Source organism: Silene latifolia, chromosome 4, assembly GCF_048544455.1.
Source record: "Silene latifolia isolate original U9 population chromosome 4, ASM4854445v1, whole genome shotgun sequence".
NCBI classification, from domain to species: domain Eukaryota; kingdom Viridiplantae; phylum Streptophyta; class Magnoliopsida; order Caryophyllales; family Caryophyllaceae; genus Silene; species Silene latifolia.
Window position 1 is genome coordinate 73,717,534 of NC_133529.1, and position 18,078 is coordinate 73,735,611.

At 35.9% G+C, this 18,078-nt stretch overlaps 1 protein-coding gene and 1 pseudogene across 2 annotated transcripts; both read right to left on the bottom strand.

Moving 5' to 3' along the window:
• Window positions 1-691: 691 nt before the first annotated feature.
• On the bottom strand, window positions 692-9,237 carry LOC141653582 (transcription factor MYB3R-1-like). Of its 2 annotated transcripts, none has more exons than XM_074461403.1 (12): window positions 8,913-9,237; window positions 7,925-8,175; window positions 7,384-7,438; window positions 6,518-6,575; window positions 5,948-6,042; window positions 5,727-5,830; window positions 5,062-5,190; window positions 3,001-4,579; window positions 2,282-2,595; window positions 2,055-2,169; window positions 1,270-1,506; window positions 692-1,031 (listed from the first exon to the last, which is right to left on the bottom strand). In XM_074461403.1, exons 2-12 carry the CDS (start codon window positions 8,035-8,037, stop codon window positions 939-941), a joined length of 2,892 nt encoding a protein of 963 aa, XP_074317504.1. In that variant the 5' UTR covers window positions 8,038-8,175; window positions 8,913-9,237; the 3' UTR covers window positions 692-938. The 2 variants fall into 2 exon arrangements, with proteins under 2 accessions (XP_074317504.1, XP_074317505.1); XM_074461404.1 differs by having other exon boundaries at window positions 7,925-8,151; window positions 8,913-9,235.
• Window positions 9,238-12,251: 3,014 nt separating this feature from the next.
• On the bottom strand, window positions 12,252-17,840 carry LOC141653583 (sulfite exporter TauE/SafE family protein 3-like; annotated as a pseudogene).
• Window positions 17,841-18,078: the final 238 nt, after the last annotated feature.

The window sequence follows — 18,078 nt, forward strand, 5'->3', positions numbered from 1 at the left end:
TCCAATAAAGTAGTTGATTTTACGGCCACTTTGGGGCGTTCGTGTCCCACTTCTTTGAGGTGGGTTGAGAATCGCGGACTTTCAGTCTACTCTTTTATCCAAAAAGATTAGATGCATTGGTCCTCTTATAGAAGGTTGGGAAAAAAAAAACTTATAGACTGTCCTCTTATAGAACAAAGAACAATTTGTAGATAGTGGATCTATGAAGCACAAACATTTTGTTATCAACGTATCAGACACAGACACTAACATGACACTCAGAAATATAGGTGTCTGATATTTAACAAAGCACTCCTTACATTTAACAATTTAGATTTCTTATAATAAAAACATGATTATCTCTTAATTACACAACTTTATTTTTTATACGTCGGAATATTTAGTAACTTATTACTATAAATCTAACAGTGTTTTTTTTTGTGAAAGTTAGCTCATTAAAACCAAATAACACACTATTACATATTACCAACAAAACGGTACAATTTGAAATAATATTGTACGTTTATAGCTATAATATAATATATACTACGGATATTCTATTAAAATTAGAAAACGTGTCGCAATTTTTACATTCATGGGGATGTTGTGCCATATATCGAGTGCTCTGCGTAGACAGTGATTCTTACACAATTTGCAAGCTAGTTTAGTTGCCAGTTAGTTTAGTTCGCAAGATTAAATGTTAAAGACAGACTTGATGAATTTGCAAGCTTTACTACGTTCTCGTCAATTTTTACTTGTATTTAAATGGAAGATAGCTGAAAAAATAAATGAAAAATATCTTGAATCAATAAATTTACATCATTCAAAAAAAAAAAAAAAAAAAAAAACATTATAAATGGACAGAGAATATAATCTGTATATACTAAGGCTTTGCTCAGGTAGTAGCATAATCAACGTACAATGACTTGTGCTACCTACAACTTTTTAGCTAGGGCTTGTCAAGCCTGCATCGCATCACCAACATGTTTCATTTTCCCCATTGATTTCGTCGGTGTACCGCATTCACTGAAATCAAGAACTCGCCGTTCCGTCTGCAAGTCCACAATATCAGGCAACAAAATGGAGTTAGATCATATGATATCCTGGAGTAACCAAGTTTTAAGGACAAGGAGCACAGGTTGCAGGTCCATCTATAAAATCACGATTGTCCCATTCGAGATGGTTCAGCTATTGTTTTTCGTAATATCGCTGTCTTAGGGTGCCTAAAAATCTTGTACCAAACCAGTCTAACTAAAAACATGAATTTATCTCAAGGCAGGGTATACATACCGAGATATTTGGTGTCATATGAAGACGGCCATCAAGTTGGCAGTCGAGAACATTACTGCTCTCTCCCTCTATATTCAATTTTTTCGAGCATCGTTGCTTAAGTATACTGTCAGGAGTTTCACCCCCTAAAACTTCCCTGGCATCTGCATAGGAATCAGCTCCCTGCTCGTTTATCTGCTTCATCAACCCTATTGCATCAAAGCTTCTCTCTCCCGGGCTCATGAATATTCCAATATCCTGCGTGTCGGAAACAACAATGTAGATTATTGAGCACCCCTTTTGCTCCAACACGTTGTATACATTTTACTTTGGATGGAGTTTTAGGAAAAACGAATTCAGGTGTGTGTGTGTGTGTGTGTGTGTGTGTGAGAGTTTGTCGAGAGGGATTGGGGCCAGAACATGTTCATTATTGAGCATTGATTGTTGTCATATCCCATCAACGGTTCGGATCGCATTGTAACAACATCTAACGGTTCTAAATTTACGCATAAAAATAAAGGAAAAATGGGGGTGAAAGAGAAAATTATTATTAAAAGGGATTGAGAGAGGAAATGGCCTCTCCATTTCCTAAAAGAAAGGAAATGGAGAGGATCCTAAGCCTCTTGATGATATTCACTTTGTTCCAACACGTATATATTTACTTCTGGGATGGAGTTCAAGGAAAAACGGATGTAAGTAGGGACCTAATTTTCAAATAATCTTAAAATTTGTTTAGTGGAGTTGGGGCCACAAGCCCGCAACATGTACCAGTTTCCAATCTATGGGATTATATCCAACAAGTATACCTCAATTGTTATATCTGGTTCAAATCTCGGGCAAGAAACAAGAGAGCTGAAATACCAAGGTGACTTCCACGCCGAAGGAGATTCCATACTGCGCCTAAAAGGGGTCCCACCAAAGCTGAGAAAAGGAAGAATGCAACAAGCATTGGAAAATATCAGTTCTTATAGTAGAGTATTATATTATATGCAAAGGTGTGTGTATCAATCAGATGGAGGCAGCTGAATCTTACAAGTTTAGATTCTCCGCACCAACTTCATTGACAAGGCTATCAACCATAACCGTAGTGACTGCAGAAACTGGTTGACCAGATGATGATACTGCAGAACCATTGTATTTCTTCATATGATCAAACGAGAGCGGGCTTATAAGAGAACCTGTTTTAAGGCATGGTGACTTTGCAATGGCTGCTTGTTCTGACGTATTCTTAAAGTTGGCGACTTCTGTAGATCTGTCACTTGTCTGAAGTCCCGTGAGAGGTCTAATACCAACCGGAGAAGATAATTCTACCCCATTTAAGTGACGTTCCACTAAGGCTCCTCTTGGCTGTCAAACGAAATTCAGAGACAACCAATTAGGTATCGTTAGACTTCCACTGTTACAAAGTACTTCTACCCAGATATTTGAATTACAAACTAAAGTACAAGTAACATGGCATATTGACAACTGGAAGGTTAAAGAAGTATCCAAATTGGGTTCGTGTCCAAGTGTTGGACGTGACTATTTTAGGAAAAATTTCACGTAGTGAGATATACATCAAACTCTTTGTTTACTTGGACTATATATTACCTTGCGTAATTGTGTCCCTCAGTCACCATTCCTATATGGGTATGAAATTTAGACACTACGTGAAATTTTTCATAAAATAGTCACCATTCCTCAGTTTGATTGTACTTCAGTTTTCAGATCTTTATGAAAGAAAATCACAGATAGGATAAGAAAGGGTCTCACTGTTTCCGAAGCACAGTCTTCATAAAACTTTTTCTTGGAATTTCCATCAGGAGTCCTTTCCTTTTCCTTACTGTGGCCATCATTCATGCAAGTATCTTCCTCTGAGATTCTGACCTCAAATTCCTGGTTATAATTAGCTTCCCCTCTAAACCCTTCATTACCAGGACAGATATTTTCTTTATCTTCAGTTGAAGCTTTTGCATGGTCCTTCGGGTTAACTGTCTCATCTAATATAACATCTAGACATGAAAATTCTCTTGTCAACCTAGAGGTGCACAGAAAGCCTTGATTTACATCACTTCCGGTCTTCTTGTCATATCGCCTCTCTGAAAAGGGTGATAACGGAGATAATAGGTCACGATGTCGCTTCTTTAAGATTGATGGTGTGCGGGCAAAAGTTTTAGCAGCACTCTTCAACAAAGCTTCTGGACTATCATCTGAAGATGGTGAATCCCACAACTTAAAAGGAGTAACACTACTTGCAGACGACATCAACTGACGGATCCCAAGTGGACTAAAATCTTGCTGAGCATCATTACCAGATTGAGCAAGATCACAACTAAAGAAGGGAATGTCCAAAGACGGAAAACGAGGAGGTTCATAACACAGCGTTCCCACCTCCTGCTCACAGTTTGGAAGCATGGGTCGTTCAAGTCTAGGAGGGGTAGTTTGCTGATCATCAGATATTTTTGAAACAAATGTATTTACAGGTACTAATCTTGATGACTCTGGCAAATGTGTTTGTTCAGTTGATTCCTGCCCTTGTGATGTAGACAAACCGTCATTTATCAGATTGTGTTCCATGTCACCAATTGTTAAACGACCATTTTCACCGGGAACATCTAAAGGAGAGGAAATTTTATCACTGTTTGAAGCTTCTAACCCAGAGGAACTGTGATTATATGGCAACAAGGCAGCAGTTCCACCTGTTTCCGAGAAGTCGTAAATCGATTGGAAATTCATATATTCTTGGAATCTCTCCAAATCAATCATGGGAGAGCATCTTTCGACATTGGCGTCATCCTCTTCTTGGGTCAGTATGATTTGGGAACACCCTTCTTCAGCATTTGGCATTTGCCCAAGAAAGAAGTTCCCTGGCAGACAAGAATCTGGAGCCATGTTCAAAGAGGAGTTCATGGGTAAGCTGATTGAACCAAAGATGCCATCCCTTTGACCAGACTCCATATCTTTTGAAAAATTTGCTTCATCGTAATTTGAGGAGCAGGTGAATTCACAAGGTATATCAGGAATTGTGAAAGTCATGTCGTCAAGAGGAGTATAATGTTGCTCAGAACATGAGGCTGTTGGACTGGTATTCTGCATCATTCCCTGATCTGATCCTTCTGACACAAGGAAGTCTTCTCTTGTGTGGCAACCTGCATTTGACATTTCACTTGCAGTTTGTGAGCAACCAAACTGGCTGCATTCTGAAATTTCTTCTCCCTCTGCAGGCACGGGCTGATTTTGATGGCCAATTAATGTTAGACCCTGGAGTTGTGCAAGCAGACCTGAAGCCTTATACGACTCCAGTTTCTTCTTCACAGAGCTGTTCCAGTGATTTTTAATAGCATTGTCTGTCCTGATTATCACCAAACAGGGTAAGTTTTCAGATCACTAAAGCTGAGATTTTGAGAAGGTAAACTCAAACTGGCTCCATTTGAATAACCCAACCCAAACCCGAGAGAAACCATCCAATCTAGTCCAGGATGTCAACTGACTGGCCCTAAAATGACCAGAACAAACCTTGGTAGCCACGACCAATTGTTCCCCGATTGACCCGGCCCATATCTATTGATCCTAATCAACTAGAACTGACATGTACCCAAAAGGCCCTCTGATCACCCGACATAAACCCAACCAAATGATTTCTAGGTCTAGGTGTGATGATGCAGTGACAAAAACAGACACACATCCAAATCATCGTGTTCAAAACGGTAGCAAAAGATAATACCATAGAGTTGACGTAAATGCAAAAAACATGATGAGGTCCAAGAAATTTGTAACGAGACTATCATAATGACTACTAAAGAATTGTTGAGCCAGGGGTAATATTGTGCAAACCTTCCAGGCAAATATTTTGTTAGCTCAGCCCATTTATTCCCATGAAGTTCATGAGCATGAATCAAGACAAGCTCTTCTTCTTGAGTCCATGCCTCCTTGTTTATACCAGGATTAAGATGGTTATGCCACCTAGGGATTATATGAACATCAGCATTGCAATTAAAAGTATCAGTCATAGATAATTCTATTACCGAGTGAAACAAGATACTTTAAGAACCGCGGACAGTCTATTTGGTGATAGAGCAGGTCAAACAAGCACAAGCAAAAATTACTGACATAGACGGTAATGCCTATTTAAACCATGACATATCTTGGAAAGGATAAAAAAAGGCATACTCCATACAAGATTAATACTGAAAAATTACGGATCTCTAACTGGGTTTGGTACTTCACATACAACTCACAAGTCATTCCACAGAATTTTAATAAAAAATGTTAGATATGTGACGATACACAACCAGAAGAAGGATAATTCACCTATTGCCAGAAACTCAAACAGTCAAATTAATAAGAAGTATACGGTGCTGATGACTAAAAATTGGGGTATAACATTATGCTGGTTATATGTGCCGCCAGTTTAAGATTATAAGCAATTTAAGTAGGTTATTGGAGATAGTAAAATGGAAATGAGGAGTTAAGGTTAGACAGGTAAAGAAATTTTGTACCTTTCTCGGCATTGTTTACCTATACGTCCTGGAAGATGTTGGGCGATTGTGGACCATTTTTTTGGTCCATATTTCTTCACCATTTGAACAATAATCTCATCCTCCTGTACAAAAATGATCAATGAATACCTCATAATAAATTCCCAGAATCCCAGGTAATTGAAAGAACAAAGACTGCGGGTTTACAAACAAGATGAGCCAAGATATTGCTGATAACAAACCTCTTTTGACCAAGGACCCTTGATAAGATCTGGATTGAGGACCTTCTGCCATCTATGTAGGCACTGCACATCGGTTCTATCTTTAAAACTTTCAGCTGTAAATTATGCAATGAAATTATTAACTTCAAATAGAATAAGAAAATCAGAAAGCAGAAGACCGCTCCAAATAACATGACAGAATTCTAGACTATTCTGTTTGGATTGAAGTTAAGAGACTTACCATGGAGAAAAAGAACATATACGATCACAACTGTGATTATTTATATAGACAGCATATTTATACGCAAACAGCAATATAAATGTTCAATTTACATCATCTGAACAGTAGATAGCTTCTGTATATTATTTATTATCACATGTGATTTGTGATACTATACCAATGCACTATGAATTCCCACAGGAAGACAGGAAACTGAGGCAATGTGACCAGTGGTTGTAGCTACCGCTAGTGATTATTCGATTTTAAACTCTCATCCAGTCATCTTGGTTTTAAAATGTGAAACACGATATTACAAAGAGGCAAATATAAAACGCAGCAAAGCAGAACAAAGTACGAAAAGACGGGCATACCTATCTTTTTCCAATTTTTCCCTTTAAAACGTTGAACTGCTGCACGCAAAATCTCATCCTATACGTCAGATAAATTTCTATGATTAGATAAGTACATAATACAGAGGTTAACTGTAGCACTTCCATGAAAGAAGAGTTAAAATGACATCACAATTTTACATATAACATCTTCAAAAGCCCTTCTGAAGATATCTTTTTCCAATGGTTTTTTTAGCCAGTTCAAGCCCAAGAAAACAAGGGATCGTCTTGTAAAGCACCGTTACTTTGTTAGCATATTTGTTAAGACCTAAAGAGAACAGAGTAAGTTTAACGTCTGAAGATACCAGTTATATACTCACTCTGAGAGAGTGCTTTATTGAAGGACTAATAAGATACAGACATCGATACCCCCCTTGAATTAGTTGCACTCCTAAACCCAATTAAACTGAATAATATACACAAAAATAAGTTTGGCATTCTGGTAACCTGTCAGCATCCTCAACATTCCAAATGGCCAACATCCAGAAAAAAACATAAGACAACTAAGGTTTACATTAGAAGCAAAAATCATAAAAGATCGAACAATTTCCACCTTGTCTTTAGCTAAGCAGGTGTTCCTGCCCACTATTAACAGGCATATAGATCACATTTAACAGGACTAGCCAGTTCAGGATCACGAAAGAAATTGAAAAAAAGGTGGCCTGGTCAGTTTGTAATAATTTGAAATAGCAAGAAACATAATGGTTTCATTTAAAATTAAAGGTCAAAATAACAAAGAGCAATCAAAACTTGACACACATTTCGGTGCAAATGCAAACACGAAATTGTGCATGCTAGAACACAAAATTCAAGAAAACATTAAACATCAATATAAAATGCAGAATTACCTCCTCAGGAGTCCATTGACCCCTTGTTGATCGCCTAGTAGGCCCGCTGGTTCTCCTATATCAGGGGAAAATCTTGTTCAGCATAGGTTTCAGCGTGGAGGCGATAAAATTGCAGAAACAAAAACTAAACTTCTTAAGGTATGCAAACAAAGTCCTACTCTTCTCATAAATGATGCAAACAACAGTGGCAAAAGGTCAGTTCAGTATATCAACAAACTAAGGTGGTTAAATTTTGAGGATTAAAATGTGGCTTTAAGAATATGAACCCAGTGATAACTGATTCATCGGTAGTCAAAACCCAAATAGTAACATTTATCTCCGCCTGAGTAACTAAACAAGAAGAAAGAAGAATTAGAGTAAAGATTACAATTCATTGTATCTGCTATAGATACTGTCGAATAAACAAGTTGAACCAATAAACAAATGAAGGCATCACTAGTTGCAGTTTTAGAATGCCAGTATAGCTGCAGATTTACTTAATAGTTAATAATAACACCATTGATATTCACAAAAGTAGATGATACTCTCGACAAAGTAATACCCGTGTATCGGTCTGGGTTGAGTAAAAGCATTGCTGGATCCACTCAGAGTTGGGGGAGGAGCTGATGGAGGCGCAGGAGGAAGTGAAGCTGCAATTTTCCTGTCACCTTCCATACTTCCTTAGTAAACAGGAAAAACTAAGCACCCCAATTCCTACTCGATGACAATTTGTTCTAGGGAATGTTTCCCAAGGCATTATCCGTCTTGGCAAACAATGGCCGGTGCTTCCTTTATGCAACACAGAGACAATGACTACAATAAGAATACAACAAAAGCAATTAGGCAACCTATACAATCAATCATACACCATTACAAGATTGCATGTTCCAACATACCTAAGTGATACTCCGTATATGAAGTAATTACGTTACTGATTTCAGTATGACATCTTTGTTTACAACATTAATAATCCTAAAAAAGGAACATCTTTTTTATTCTAAGGCGGAGGCCGCTTCAACGAAAAATTAATCTCCCCTCCGTCCTAATCGTTTCTTTACCCATTTTTATTCTTTGTGAGCCGTATTTTAATCATAGGAAACAAAAGATTGGGACGGAGGGGGTTTGTTACTGATTTTGGCATGACCTCTTTTGTTACCAACATTATTAAGCCTAAAACCAGATGAAATATATTCCAGCTTGAACAAAAACTCAAAGATTACAACTTCAACTTATTCAAATCCAAAAATCCCGAAACCAGAGGCTCTTATTAACAACATAGAGTCAGACTTCATCAAGTATCTAGAATCATAAACCCTAAATTCTAGAAACCTGTAATTCCTAAAACCCTTGTGAATAATTGACAACCACAGAAATCAATATCAAAATACAAAAAAAAAAAAAACCCAGAAAAATTACAAACAGTAAGATCTCAAAAACCCAACTTCAAATTCAAATGACCCCACCTCAAAATCATCAAAAACAACACATAAATCGACTCCAATTAGCCAAAACAAGAGAAACCCAGATGATAAAAAGTAGTAAGAAATTACCAAAATGAAATTGAGCTTATGGGTAATCTTGAATGATGGAAGAAAACAAATGAGCATTTAGTGAACAACAAAAATGAAAGATCTGTGAGTGAAAAAGAGAGAGAAAGATCTACAAAAACCGCATGAATGTGAGTCAAATGTATGACAGATGATGTTAGTAAGATTGATAAAAATAGAAGGAGGAATGTGGGTTTGATGATGGTGTTAATTGTGTGTGTTTGAGAGAAGAAGGAGAAAGAGAAGGAAAAGGGATGAAAGAAGAAGAGTGAAGGCTAAACAAACGGTCCGCAAAACTGATGTGATGCAATTCAAAATTGAAGAGGAGAAGGGGGGGGACTGTTGTTCTAGTATTAGTACTTTGCTCACGAAAGTCAAATACTCTCAAAAAAAAAAAGTGTGTCAAATATTGTTGTTATTTTCAAACCACCCTATTAAATATATGAAAAAGATTGATAAAATATAGTGGGGTTTGGTAATAGGTATGAATAATTATGATTAAATATTAATAAAGGAGATGGGTGGGGTTTGGTTATTGGAGAGAGGTAAGAATAATTAGAATTAAATATTAATAAAGTATATAGTGAGGTTTGATGAGTGGAAAGAGGTAAGAGTATAATATTAATAAAAACTTTCTTAAAAAGGAAAGGGGAAGAAAACCCGAATAATCCATTTTAGAAAATAGGGAAGAAAAGAGTGGATATGAGGGAGTATATGAGAAAAAAGATTGTACATCATATGTAATACATCATACTGTACTTAATGACTTTTAAAGTTTTTGTGTATTTTTTACGAGCATTATAGAGTTTATAAATTACATTTTAGTTTTATGATGTCAAAAATCAAATTTTTTTGAACTTATATGTAATTTTTTTGAGTTATAATATAACTTTTTGAGATTAAAGTTTAAGTAAATAAACTCAAAAACTTTATAATAAAACTCAAAAATTTTAGATTAAAACTCAAAAACTATACTATTTGATGTACTACATCAGATGTATAATCCACTTACTGCTAAATATATTGACATATGGTTGTTGGGTGGAGAATCGACAATGTTAGGAGGTTGTCGGGTTTTTATAGAATTACGTTATTATTTTCTCACATACGGAGTATATATGTTTTTTTTGTGGAGTCTAGGTAGTATATGTGAAAAGGTGGTATCGAGGCTCGTTACTAGTTGGTAGCGATAATTAAATAAAGCTCATATTAGATTATTAGATTTTTAGGTGCAAGTCTTTTGTTTCGTGTGTGCAGAGTCATAATAGGTGAATTTGATGTTGATGGAATTTAGCGCCCCAGCCTTATAGGAAACGATTCTTTATTTTTTTTACCAACCGAGCTAACTCTCATGTGTATTGTGATACGTGAGGTAAATCTCGTAAGATAGTGTTTGGAAACACGGCATTAATTTCATTTTCATCATTTCAATTGTAGGAATTCAAATGTTTGAATTCAATTCCAAATCCAATTCTAAAATTGCATTTGGGAAACCCATGGAATTGGAATTGGAATTGAACTTGGGCGAGACGGATATGGGTCGAGATCATTGGATGTTTTATATTTGAAAAAAATAAATATTGTCTCGGAAAATATTTACGGTCGGAAAAAATATCATAAATAAAAATATTGTAATGAACCTAACATCACAAAATAAAACGTAAAAAGTGATGGAATTGAAATGACTACTATATGATAGTGATAGGTATTTGAGAACCCCAAATTTTAACTAACTTGGAATTGATAAGGAATTGAGTCAATTCCAATTCCAAATTCTACGGGGTTCCCAAACACTTGAAATGTCTCAATTACGGAATTCAACCAATTCAAGGTTACCAAACATACCAAGGTTATTTTGATGGATTTAAATTAGGATTATTTAATAAAAATACTCTAACATATTGCTGGTCTTCTCAAAATACTCTAAACTTTAATTTAACTCACAATATACCATACAATTGACACCCAATTCTCATAATACACTAAGATAACCGGCTACCTCTTGAACAAGTCACTCTCACCCTCTCCTTACAAACATAACAATTACCCACCTAATAACCTTTATCCATCAGATCATCATTCCCACAACCACCACCAATTCACCATCATCCACCACAACCACAATCACCTGTTTACAATTCACCTGTATTTTTTTTTTCTTTTTTTACATCACTCCTTTTTTCATTCACAAATTTTAAAAATCCAACAAAGTTTCCACATTTGCAAATAAACAAACAACTCCCACTGTAAATCAATCTTCATTAATCTAAATTTAGGCAAATTGTTAGCCTCTAAACTCGTCAAATCTGTATCTTTTTTAGGCACAGTAAGTTAAATCAATGAAGCACCGTCAATCAATCAAAGAGCTCTTAGTTACCCTTTTCTGGGCGCAATTTCACCATTTTTTTTTAAAATCGATTGCTACTTGTGTGGTAAAGTATGGATTATTTGAATAATAAGTTGGTTTGATATCCATATTTGGGGATTATTTTGATGGGTTTTTGATGAATTGTTAGGCTAAATGTTGGTCATTTGGGTAGCGTGAGACGATTTTAGCTCCTCGGAAAAAGATGCAAGATTTGCCCAGATTTTGAAGCGAGAGTGACCATGTACCAGCGAGCTTGAAGCGAGATTGGTTAGATTTTAGCGAAGGCCATATTTTATGTTGGTTTGCTCAAAGTTTGTGTAGTTATTTGTGGAGCTAATTGGATATGGTCTGGTTAATTCGGGAAGAAGAGTTATGGTGTACTGTGATTAATTTAGGGTTTTTGTGTATTTTTGATTGGTTTTTCGGAAATTAAAACTGGGTTTTCTGATTTTTCTGGATTTTTAAGTGTAGGGAAGAGGAAGAAGATGAAGATCATGTATAATGAGAAAAGGGGGATCTTGTTACCCGTCATTATAGGTTAATAAAAGTCCAATTCTATTTAAAGTGAATGGGTGTAACAGTTGGTTATATTGGTAGTTAAATTACATTTTGGAGTATTTTAAGAAGCATCCCAATAGTTTGGAGTATTCCCATTAAATAACCCTTTAAATTAAGAGTATTTTGACAAACTAATACAGAGTATAACATAATTTTGAATTTGAAAGATGTAGCATCATTAGACATTAATCATAGGTTGAAGGAGTTTGTACCATTGGGTCACATTAGCTCGAGTCTTAACAATTAAAACTTCAACAAAGTAGTAATGCAAACATAACTTTAATCATAATTCAATTGAGGAAGTAATGTCTTAATTTCTTTCGTACAATAATCTACATGCGAAAAAAAAACTAATTTTCTTTTGAATTATCTTTTCATATCCCTAGACATCTCATCCCTCTTTTGTGCAAGGATAATTCAGAATAATTTTTTTTTATTTTTTGGTGAAATGAAGCTGAATAATCGAATATACATTTATTCTTACATCAATCATCAGACTCAAATACACAAAAAAAATGTGTAACAATTGTGTTAAAACTTTGATTAAAGTAGTACATGCAAGTCACAATTGCATTGATATGCTATGTCGTATGATCATACATTATTTATCTTAGAAAACTATTCACCTGAGACGAAGAGGTGGCTAGAATACATGGAGTTTTGGCAATAGAACAGCAACTAAGATGCTTTGGCAATTGGCATCAATATTCACTATTTATATCGGTCAAGAGCGCGGCGTCTTCTTCCTCCGAAAATAAATCATGTTGAGTAGTAGTAGGCTGTAAAGTTTACGAGTTGTACTTGCAAAGGTTCTCGAACCCCATGTACTCGTGTCGTCCAATCTTTCGTATAATGTTGGTTACCCCAACTCCACCTATAACATGATATCAAATACATTGTGAGAGATGATGGCTCCTGTTCTCTGTTGATTTATATATTTCAATGGTTGATTATGGAGACAATAAACAAGCAGGAGGATAAATCCAAATCATGACACAAAAATCTCAACTCAACTTGTTTTGGTAGCGACTCAAAATGGAATAAAGCAATAAAAAAAACAGCATTATAAATTGAGTGCCTAAACTTGGTAATGCTCAGAACTGATGAAAATTTGGAAATTGCCCAATAAGCAAATTGAACTTACCTAGAGTGACAACGCTCACAAAGATTGTGGAAGCTAGAATGAAGATGATGAGGGATGCCCTCCCCAAAATGATTATCAGCTTCCTGACGGCATGTTGTCCGACAAAGGCAGCAACGGTTGCCACAGCTACAAAGTACAGCGCTGGACGTTTCATTCAAATAAAGACTCAGCATCTTCGTTATTAGGAAATAGAGTGTATTTGTTCTCCTAGATGGTTGTACACATATGACTAAGACATTTATTATGTTATTAAATGAGGGATGTAAATATTAAATGGTTTGGTCGTATGTATAAAAGTTTCATGTACATGAACTGGTTGTGAGAGCATGCTGAAACGAGAAAGGTTGCTCACCATAAGGCACCGGGAAACGTTTAGGAGATAGTACTCCACGACTGACATAGATGAAGAGAAGGTCATTGCAAAGGTGGCTGTGGTACTTGACACCTGAAGCAAGCTATCCAAGTTAGTTACGTGTACGCATAGTTCAGAAATGATTAGTGTTAGGCTAACAAGAACATCATATGGAACAATCGATGTGAAGTGGTACAAAAAAAAGTAAAAGCAGAACTAGGGAAAAAAAGGATATTTTGCCTATTCGGAGACGCACCTGCGGAGGAACTCCTAGTTCCAAAAATAGAGGACCTAAAATAAATCCACCGCCAAGGCCGAGTAAACCACCAACCATACCAGCCAAAATGCCACAAGCGCAATACAAGACGAGCTGATGCACTTTCCAGTGAGTGGTTGCTTCTCCTTTGGATGAGATTATTCTCCGTCCCTTGTATAGGCTTACAGCTTCATATAACGATACACCAACAGAAACAGGTATCTGAAAAATAGAATCATCATATAAACAATTATTACTGATAGACAGGTGAATCTTAGCTTGTATGAAATTCTCACACTTGAGACCAACCCATATATTTTCACATTACGGAGTAATTATGAATAATAATAATAATAAGGTTGATTTGATGGTGTCACATGTCACACTGTTTCATATTCGTATAAGTTTTAGTGCTGACAGATTAGTACCTATCTGCAGCAAGTTCAACGCCCAGTACGATATTGAACAAGTAGCTGTTTTTTCCTGTTGGAAACAAAATTTTAAAAATAGTAAGAGAAATGTTGAAGACCAACGGTTGAGAGTCAAGACAGTTAAGATGGATTTGGAGAAGACCTTCACAATCTGAATAGCAAGGAATGTGATCCAAACAAGGAAAAGCAGGGCAAGTTCCTTCCAGCAAACATTCTCACTAATCGAAGCCTATTAAAATCACTTCTTGAGTCAAACAGTTAAGTGTACTGAAAAGGTTATATGAAATCAGCTTCTCTGTAGCCACTCACCTCGGGTTCTTTGCCCACTTTGTTTGGACCTCCTGGAAGGAGCTTATATTCAACTCCGTCATTAGCAGTGCCTGAAAAATGTACAAAATAATGTTCATTTTTCATAAAAAGTGCTCAGATGGCAAACAACTTTGAAGTCTTATGATGATTAATTTTAAGGAGTAGATCATTTACCATTTGACTCCATGCGCTTGGCAGCTTGCTGAACCAAAAACAGAATTCAATTTTAGTTGGAGCTAAAAGATCTCACATGTAAAGCCTCATGATAGTATGATACGACTATCATGAGACTTACCCATATATTGGGTAGTTATTCTTTCATTATATTCCTAGTGAATTATGAGTATATAGAGGTATGCTTTTTCGTTATACTCAGTATATGTTGCGTGCTTGCGTCTCACATTACGTTAATAGTAGACAGACTGTCAAGCGACTAAGTAACTAACGCTTGACTTTTTGTTTAGTTACCCTTTGTTACGCCATTTAGGAGACAATCTACGGCAGTCCAAGATAGGATTCAATTTAAGATCTCACACTGCAGGTATATGCACAAATAATAATTTCAAGAGTTCTGACCTTCTTTAGTATGGTTTCTTTTTTCCAAGTTTCAACGCCTTTCAAGAATGCTTTTGCAGAAGTACCTGCAAATTATGCACAGATGAGGGATGTGATGCCATCCGAATGCACAAATACACTCAAGAGGCAGCTGAACTCAAAATTACCTACGAATAGTAAAATAAGCAAAACTGTAACCATCCAATCTGCAAAAATTACATTAAATGCAACTCCAATACTAATTCCCAACATGAGCATTGGTTGGAATAGCAAAGCCAAGTCGTAATCTATGATTGGCATATCAAGAGTTGGATGCCTCCGTTTCAGATTGTAGTATACAATTGAGCCTGCAGCGCCCATAATCATACCTAATCATGAAAAAAATCACCTAGTTATCAGCTGATGAGATGATACAAATGTGGTGCAAAAGAATAAAGTCTTATTGATTGATTAACTAAGACCAACCCAAAATCAACATCCGCAATATGTCTTATTGATCAAAATTCATCCACTACATGAAAGCTGAAGACCTTGATGCGTAGAAGAATATGGCATACATCATGTCCATTTCTGATGGAGTGAAAGGATCGCTATTCTTTTGATTTGGAACATGATGGAGTAAAGCAAAATAAGCAATCAAACCGGCTGCATTTCTTGTACTGTGGAACAGCCGAGCAATACGATTTCCACATAATCATAAGTATGGGTCAGTCAGAAACAACAGCCTCCGTGTGTTTTACTGTTTTTAACAAAGGGGTAATCTAGCATACATCGGATCCCTTGACCCTACCAGAGGCACAATGCAAAATTGTTGCTGTAAAAATATATGAATTTATGACCATGGGACAATCAAACTTCACACCAATGTGATACGAATCTTGCACCAATTTTGAAGTATATCTCTTATGGCACACTATGGCTACATTTCAATGCTCAAGCACACAATAGTGGCCAATTTTCTGCCTAAGAAGATAATGTTATACGTGTACTATTTTCAAAGTGTAGAATATTTCTACCTCAGTACAAGGAAAGCATTATAATACGTCAAATCTCTTACATTTTGATATAGCCGTTGTAGATTTGGGGTCAAACTCAATGATTAGACTAAGCATGGGCACAAAAATGCCACCACCTCCAACACCGCCAACACTTCCAAATGCCGCTCCACAAAATCCAATGAAGGAACCCATTATAATTTTCCACCCAAATTTCATTTCCTGTTTTACCAAAAATTATGTCAAATTTAACAGCAACTGTGACTGTTTAACTAAGACCATTCATTAGTGGCATACAAATGTGTAAACAGTAACCTTAATCATCATATATATATATATATATTGGTAATATCTGGAAATATCAGATAGCACATAACTGACCACAAGCATACTCTACAAGTTACAGCTACAAATTACTATCTGAATGCCTCCAATGAGATTCCTGAGTTCTGCCTACAGTCCGTCAGCACAGGCACTTCATAAAGAAAAATTGAACTTTACAAGCAAATCTCAGGAATGCCGAGTTTTATCCTCCTATAACTCACGTCTACATTGCAGATGTTAGCTAAGATAAAGTTAGTCAGCGGTGATACTGATGATCTAGGTTTAAAAAACTGTCGGCAGTAATGGTGCGCTCTTGTACTCCCTTACACTCAAAAAATTGATTCTTATTCCTCATCAGGAATTTTAAAAACCACTAGAATGGATTTCTCAAAGCTTAGTAGAAAAATCTGTAGTTGAATAAAAAAAAAAAAAAACAAAAAAAAAACAGACATTCTGAAACCAACAAAGCAAGACATAATAACTTTGTAGAATTGCTCAATACTCCATTATTTAATTTAAATGAACAATGTTAGTATGTTATCTACCTTCCCTTTTAATCTTTTCCTTTCACCACAACAACAACAAATGACAGGCTCCATTCAAAATGGAAACAACCAACTCCTCAATGGCGGAACCAGGATATGAAGTTAGGAGGCGAAAAATCTCAACCGGTTACTTACACCATAAAGTAAAAGAGAAAATTAAAGATCAAAAATTTTAACTTAAAATGTCAAAATGTTTGTTGTCCAGTAGAGACGAGTGCCCTGCCACCTGCTAGTCCCCCTTAGTTCAGCCACGGCTTCTCCTCTCAATCTCTCATAACCACGTAAAACAGTATACATTTTTTGCATGATTCACTTGACAGGAGATACCCCTTGACAGTGAACGAAGCTAGGTTCAAATTCCGCCTAGGGCCAAAACTTCAATCTTATCTATAATTCTAATTATAGTTAACTGTTTTTCAAAAACAAACTATTGTTGTTAATGGTTTTTTCTCAGGGGCATGGTCTGGTCAACTTATGCTTAGTTTCATCTCTAGAACTAATGCGTAACAATTATACCCACCATTCTAATAATTTATTTACCTTTGATTAAAATACCCTTAACAAAGAATACAAAAGCGTAAGCAAATGATTGGGACGTACCATTATTATTATTAGGAATGCAGCCTAATGAATGAATAAGAATCAGAAATAAAATAAAATAAAAAGCAGAATGTAAATACCGGCCAAATAGGGTGATAACCAGATTGATCAGACTGCCACAAGAAATTAAGAAGATGAGAAACAGGTGAATTGTCTATCAAAGTTGAATTTTGAGAAATGAAGAATGTTGTGTCAGCAGAAACCAAGATAGAGGCCAACAATAAGCTTAAACTAATCATGAAAATTGATCTGATAATCTTCCACATTGGAATTGGACCTCCTTTTGATAATAATTAATTCATCAACAACAACAACAACAACAACAACAACAACAACAACAACAACAACAACAACAACAACATATATGTAACAAAATATGAAGGTGAAGGAGCCCAGATTAAAAGTTTTAAACTTTGTTACAATTATTATAAGATTTGTGCATCATTTAATATATTGATTTGAGTTGGTTAGAGTCGTATATGGCGTGTCACATTATTCTCATATATTCAGTGACTATAACCACAGTATACTACGTACTATACTGTACTATGTATTTATAATATGAAAAAACACTAATTCTCTGAGTCAGAAGTCTTGGGACGGCCTTTTTTATGGTAAAATATGGTCATTTAAACTTGGTCACTTTTTTATGTTAGCATTTAAATTGTATATTGTACTATGCATATGACTTATTTAAAACCTTGAAACCAATGAATGCGTCTGGAGGGAGAC